This window comes from Humulus lupulus, chromosome 6 (assembly GCF_963169125.1).
Source record: "Humulus lupulus chromosome 6, drHumLupu1.1, whole genome shotgun sequence".
NCBI classification, from domain to species: domain Eukaryota; kingdom Viridiplantae; phylum Streptophyta; class Magnoliopsida; order Rosales; family Cannabaceae; genus Humulus; species Humulus lupulus.
In genome coordinates, this window is record NC_084798.1 from 91,805,634 (window position 1) to 91,813,024 (window position 7,391).

The following is a 7,391-nucleotide window of genomic DNA, read 5'->3' on the forward strand; positions in this document are numbered from 1 at the left end:
TTTATTTACATAAATGAATAGTATTTCTCTATATGTAGTGAAACACTATTCATCAAGCTATAAATATTTTATTATTTTTTTTATAAACTTTTGTATATATATATATATATGAGTGTGATACTATTATATTTAAATAATGTAGAGAAAAAATAGAGAAGCTGATATATGGTATAATGTAAAAGTTTGTGGTAAATTATATAAAAAAAATATGTTTTGGTGGTGTATTTTGTAATACAATTTCTTTATAATATTTAGCTAAAACTTACAAAAGCATCTTTCATCAACTCCTTTATACATATATTTATAATAACTATTCACAAACTCTAATTAATCCATATCCATATCTACATTTACATATCTTTTATATAATATTTTAATATTATTATTTTTCTTTATAATTTTTCTATCTCCCATTTAGTATATATATATTTTTTTCTTTTTCAATTATTTTATTTTACTTTAATTAATAAAATATGATTAAAAATATAATATTTAAATAATGTAGAAAAAAATATAAAAAAGTTTATATAAGATATAATATAAAATTTAGATGTAAAACAAAAATATATGTATTTTGGGGTAGTATTTTAAAAAGTTGAATAGAGTATCGTTGCTAATAAAACATGGGAGTGTAACTTGGACAAAGATGTCAACTGACAGTCTGAGAATGTGATTATCTGACACATCTGTGATTGTCGGACACAACTGATTTCTTACATTTCATACCTAATTTCATTTTTATAGACAAAAAAAAAATTACTGACTCCAAATATCTGCTTACAGGATCTAGAAACATTACATTTTAGTCATTGCATTTGCATCAATTATTGTCCAAGAGCAAAAATCCATGAGATACAAGAATAAATTGAACGTTATAGTCATAACTAAAGCATTAAACATTTAATTTCTCATAAATATTTATATATATATAATAAACAATAAACACACACTAAACACTTCCAAGCCTCAAAGCTGACAAATATATTCAAATTTCAAGCCCTAGGATAACTAACAAAACCAAAACATGTGTTTTTAGTTCACGACTATGGCCAACGCCTAGAAATTTCTCTTCAAATAGGGTCAACAATTTTAAAGATTAACCGTATCAAATTTAATCCCTAAGAAATGTGTACTGCATCTTTAAAGCTACCTAGCCATTTGAAAAAAAAATATATCCAAGCTTTCTTCATTGCAGAACATAACGAGTATCAATCTTCCGACAAGCTGATGGCCAGGTAAAAACTTGAACCTTTGTAGCCACATTTCCTTCACATGAGCTAAACCCTACATAACATTGACCTCAAAATGTTGCCACTGTCTCATTTAATCTAGCACATTTCTCAGGTCAACAGTGTTAAACATGTCTTACTACATTGTCACCAATAACCTCTGCAAGAACAGGAACCATTCTTAAAATGATGGAAGCGACTTGAATCTCTTAATATGATTTCATGTTCAATAACCATGGATATATAGGTCATGGCATTGTGGCAATCACCACAAACACGTATATTCTTGGTGATACGAATAGGTGCACCAGGTGGAGTCGTTACGATGGCATAGGCAAGAGCCAACTTCTCACTATGTTCAAAGAGAAGATCACCTTTCTCCTCATCATCCACATCATGGAGTGCAAAACTGGTTTCTGGAACATACCCGATGGCTCTAATGCGCTCTATCAAGCTTGCAAGCAATTTATATATTTGTTGGGATTGAGGATGTCGTCTGTCTCCTACAAAAAAGGTTGTGGTGCCTTCCTTACCTTGCACCCAACTACAACCAGGCCTCTTCTTGACCCCTGTATGTTTCATCAAATATCTAATCCTGGCAACATCTTTCCATCGCTTAGCATTGGCGTACATGTTTGATAACAAAGTGTAGGACCCATCATTCTGCAAGTCCAACTCTAACAACCTATTTGCAGCATATTCCCCAACCTCAATGTTTCCATGAATCCTACAACCACTGAGTAATGAAAACCAAACTATCGGAGTAGGTTCCATAGGCATGTGACTGATAAGCTTCAAAGCTTCTGACATGCGACCAGCACGACCCAAGAGATCAACCATGCAAGCGTAGTGTTCTGCCCCAGGAGTAACACCATAATCCTTGGTCATGTCACTAAAATATCTTATTCCCTCATCAATTAACCCACAATGGCTACAAGCATATAGGAGAACAACAAAGGTAACACCATCAGGCACCATACCTACTTTTCTCATATCATCAAACACGTGAAGAGCTTCTTTACCATAACCATGCATGCCATAACCACTCATCAGCGATGTCCATGAAACAAAATTCTTGTGTTTTATCTTGTTAAACACAACTTGAGCATCACCAATGCCTCCAGATTTGGAATACATATCAATAAGGCAATTAGACACAAAAGGTGTCATGGAATCATGTTCATTCCGAATTACATAGGCATGAATTTGTTTACCGAATCTTAGTGCCCCTAAATGAGCACATGCCATCAAAGCACAAGACATGGTGAAAGCATTAGGCTTTTGGTAGTTAAGTTGACCAAGCATTTGGGAAAAAATAATTAGGGCATCATTGGCTTCCCCATGTTGAGCATACCCACCAATGATGACTGTCCAACTCACCACATTTTTCTCCTTTGGTTCTATTAAATCAAACATCTTTCGTGCTATTTCGAGACCATTGCATTTAGCATACATGTCGATTAGACTATTAATAATCATTAAATCTTCCTCTTGATCTTTCCTGTCCCGGTTTAGAACACATTTTATGGCATAACAATGAGCCTCTTTTCCTTGAAGTAATGCTCCTGCAGATGCACAACCTGACAGAAGAGACACAAGGGTAACAACATTTGGATCAAAACCACAACCTTGCATTTGTCGAAATACATTCAACGCTTCATGACCTAAACCCCGTTGAGCAAAACCTGCAATTACTGCACTCCATGTCACAACATTCAATTCAATTTTCTCATTACTCATCTTTTCAAATAGGCCAATAGCATCTTCAAATCTACCAACATGAGAATACCCTGTAACCATAGCATTCCACGATACAACATCCTTAACCTTCATTTGTTCAAAAATCTTGTTAGCTTCATCCATCATCTCACACTTGGCATACATGCCCACAATGGCATTACTGACATATAAATCTTCATTAAAACCATTCCGGACAGCAAAAGCATGAACCTCCTTACCCCACATTGACAAACCCATAGAGCCACAAGCAGGAAGGATATTCACTAGACTAAAAGCATTAGGACGTGCATTAAGATCCTTCATCATTCGATCAAACATATTCAATGCATTCTTTGACTCACCATTCTGGGAATAAGCAGCCACAATTGAGTTCCATGAAACAACATCACATATTCCTCTGTTGAACACTTCTTCAAACATTTTGTGTGCATCTCCCAGCGCACCACAACGACCATACATCGTGATCACAGCATTACAAACAAACACATTTCCATTAAACCCATTTGAGCATACTGCAGCGTGAACCGAAGCGCCTAGCCGAAATGAGGAAAGTTCACCACAAGCTTTGAGAACAAAAGGAAATGTGTAATGGTTAGGACTCCATCCAAGTCTCTGCATTCGAAGGTGCAGTACGAGAACGTCATTTAGCAAACCAGACCGAATTGCGCGCCTCATCAATGCATTCCACCAGAACAAAGAATATGGCAACGGCTCGAGGCGCTCAAGAAGCACCATGGCATATGATGGAGCATTGCATGTTATGTAGGCACCAATAAGGTCTGTGACACGATGTGCTAGTCCTAGGACCAGGATTTTTTGGTGAATAAGCTTGGCCCGGATCACATACTTGCATTCCTTCAGTTGGGAGGTGGTTATTTCAAGAGTGTTTGAGGTTGGTCCTGTGTAGAAGAAGGCCTTCGGGTTAGTAGCGTTGAGAAATTTCAAAACTTTGAGGTTTCGACAAATAAAGAAAAGGGCCATACTAGTCAATTTCTATCATGGTTTAATTTTGTAATTAATTGCCTAGATGAGCTTCTTTCCAGTCTTGATCTTTTATAGCAAAAAAGAAAGAACAAAAATCACACATAAAACTCAACTTTTCCACCAACCATACTAAAGAAAAACCCATATATCAGAAAACGGTAAAAATAGACGGAAACAACTAAACCCACACTAGGGCTGGGCAAAAAATAGTGTGGGTTGAGCAACCCGACCAACCCACACCGATCAGTGGGCCGGAAAGGCTAACTCTAACTGGGTCATAGCCCATTCGGTGGCTGAAAGCCAAAGGCCGATCAGTATGGCTCAGAAATGGGCCAGACATTTCCTCACCCTACTCAGCCCAACCCGCCCGTCCACATCTAATACTAACATATATCTTTCTTACTTACAGTGAGCCTCTCCTTCCAGAACTACTTCTCTGTCAATTAACAGCCACACCTAAAAAAGTATAACAAAGGTCAGTATAAGTGTTTTTAGTGTGATTAATTGTTATAGTACCTAAAACAACAAAAAATAAGAAATAAGAAATAACAGCAAAAATTACGTTAATAACAAAATTAAAAAAAAAAAATAACAAACCATTTATAAAACTATAAAAATAATATTTGATTCTCTCTCACAGAAAAAAGAAAAAAAAAACTCTTCTCCACTTATTCAAATAAAAACCCATTACCAAAATAAATTCAACAAATAATAATAATAATAAACTTAAAAAACAATCAACAAGAATTTCTTATTTTAACATCTGTTTATATACCAGATTGAAATTAACTTAATTTTTTTGTTTTACAATATATAATTTTATCATAGTATATTTTGATTTTGTCTATTTAACAAAAATCTTATTCTAAACTAAAAAATATTTTTACCTGTTCACCAAATAAAAAATATTTTTGTATTATATTAGGGAAATTTCACTATTCATGCATAATAATGTGTATTATTACAAAAAAATATCACCACTATTAACTATTTTATTTTGATACTAAACATACTTCATCTACCCAAAATACCCCTCCCATTTTTCTACCCAAAAAAAATCTACACTCTTGGTTTCTCTCTCTCTCTCTCTCTCTCTCTCAGTCTCTCTCTCAAACATAACAAAAACCCCAAAATCCCGAAGAGCCCCAATCCCCGTCGAGCCCAACCTCGTCGATCCCCAAATCCTGTCGAGCCCCATGCCCCGTCGATCCCCAACTTCTATCGAGAGCATCTCAGGCGACCCACAGCCACACAATCCTTTGGAACCCGATGGTCCACGGACGAACTCTAAACTCCAATCAAATCAAAGGTTAGATTTCGAATACCCACTCCATATTTAATCAAAAAAACAAGTCATTCTTTGGAATTTGGGCTTTGTGATCTGTGGAAGGGAATGGGTTCGTCGACACTGTGCGATTTTTTCTGGGTTCATACCAGTTGCTCGATAGGTTCGATAGGGGCTTGATAGAATGAGTTTAAATTGCTTGATAGGATCGATAGGTTCAATATTGGCTCGGTAGTAGGCTCGATAGAGGCAACATGAATGGTTCGATAGGTGCTCGATAGGATGCGTGAAGGGCATGGGTTCGATAGGTGCTCGATATGAGCTCAATAGTATGATTGTAAATTGCTCAGTAAGGTGGATAGTTTATGGATAGTTCTTTATGTAGACAGAATATGATTTTCTCGATAGGCTCGATAGGGTTATGTATAGCTTGATTTAGCTCGATACTACCCGATAACAAGTCGATATAAGCTTGATGACAGTTGTTATTTTGGTTTTTGATGATTTTTTTTTTTAATTTTTCCCGATTCTGTTTGACAATTTGTTTTCTTACCAATTTTTTTTTTCATGTGTTGTTGCAGATGCCTAAGTTGCTTGTTCCTTTCAGTGATCACTTTCCTAGTCGAGTCACCTATCAGGGTAGTAGCACTTTAAATCACATTAAGACTAGGTTTATGGAGCTCGGGCTGATAGAAAGGGCTAAGGAATCCCCTTTCAAGTAGTTCTTTTTGGCTTCAGAGTTTAATTTCTCCGGAGTTTTGGTGCATCAACTGCTGTTGAGGAAAATCACCAGCAACAACGAAGATGAGGTGCATTTCTTCTTGGGGTCGAAGTCTTGTAGATTCGGCATGGGAGAGTTTTCCCTGGTGACGGGGTTGAATTTCAGTACCTTCCCATCACCAGAAGAGTTGGAAGAGTGTAATCTCAACGACCGGTTGATAAAGATGTATTTCAACGATGCTGAGAAAGCAAAGCTCTCACAGGTGGACCATGCTTTCAAGACTTGTACTGTTGTGGAAGATGTGTACAAGCTTGGTCTATGTTTGTTGATTGAGGGGGTTCTGAATGCCATGGAGGGCAAGTTGCACATATGGCGAGATATTCAAAAAATGGTTGAGGACGTAGAGTACTTCTTCAGCTATCCATGGTGGAAGTACTCTTATAGGAGGCTATTGAAGGACATGGTGAAGCAAAATGCCAACTATGACAACAAGAAGGATGCCAAGGTGCAGCAAGAGTCCAAGTACAATATGTATGGTTATGCCCTAGCCTTACAATACTGGGCATATGAGGCTATCCAGTAGCTTGCGATGGAGTTTGTTGTGAGCTCGAGAAACATGGTCCCGAGGGTGCTTAGTTGGTCGCATTGGAGGAATAAGGATTTCATCAAGTCCATCATCTCACCGATGTTATCGAAGAAGAATGTAAGTTATATTTGATTGACATTAAATATTTTTTTTTTATCTATATGCTTATCTTTTATGATTATTTGAGTTAACCAAATGTTTGATGTTGTTTCCAGTTGATCGTCCTTCTGATGTTGAAGCCTCGACTAGCAGAAAAAGACTATTATTTGTCGTTGACAGAGGGAGATCTTTCCCTTTATCCTAGGCTTGGCCAGGATCCCTCAGAGGCTGATGAGAAGGAGGATGCGACTTTTGAGAAAGTTGCGGAGATAGTTTCTCAGGCAGCCGAGGCAGCCAAGATATTTGATGATGCTGCCCCAGAGGAGGAGGTTGCAGATCCCACCCCTCCTGTTGCCCCAGCCTCAACCTCAGCTCCATCCTCAGCCTCAGCCCTAACCCCAACCCCAGCCTCAGCCCCTGAGCTCACCGACTTGATTAAGTGGTTGGACAGAGTTAAGGATCGACATGAGACCCTCCTGAAGAACCATTAAGTGATCCTGGATGCAGTCAGTCAGATCATGACGTTTATTAAGGAGAAACCGAGGGGCTCCAAGGAAGATTCAGACTCAGAGTCATTGGATATTCCTCTGGACTATGTTGATGATCCAACCACGCCTCCTACCATCATTGTGACACCTAATACTGTGACTCTGGGAGTCGTTATTGTCAACCCTGAGGATGTTGCTGGGGTTTGGTATCAAAGGACTAGACTCCAAAGACGCAAGCCAGATTGGTTTGAGGACTACA

The 7,391-nt window shown here is 37.6% G+C and overlaps 1 protein-coding gene across 1 annotated transcript; it reads right to left on the reverse strand.

Annotated features, from left to right (window-relative positions):
- Nucleotides 1-885: 885 nt before the first annotated feature.
- Nucleotides 886-4,594, reverse strand: LOC133782366 (pentatricopeptide repeat-containing protein At5g16860). The gene has a single exon (XM_062221642.1). The coding sequence runs from the start codon at nt 3,948-3,950 to the stop codon at nt 1,377-1,379; it is 2,574 nt and encodes an 857-aa protein (XP_062077626.1). The 5' UTR covers nt 3,951-4,594; the 3' UTR covers nt 886-1,376.
- Nucleotides 4,595-7,391: the final 2,797 nt, after the last annotated feature.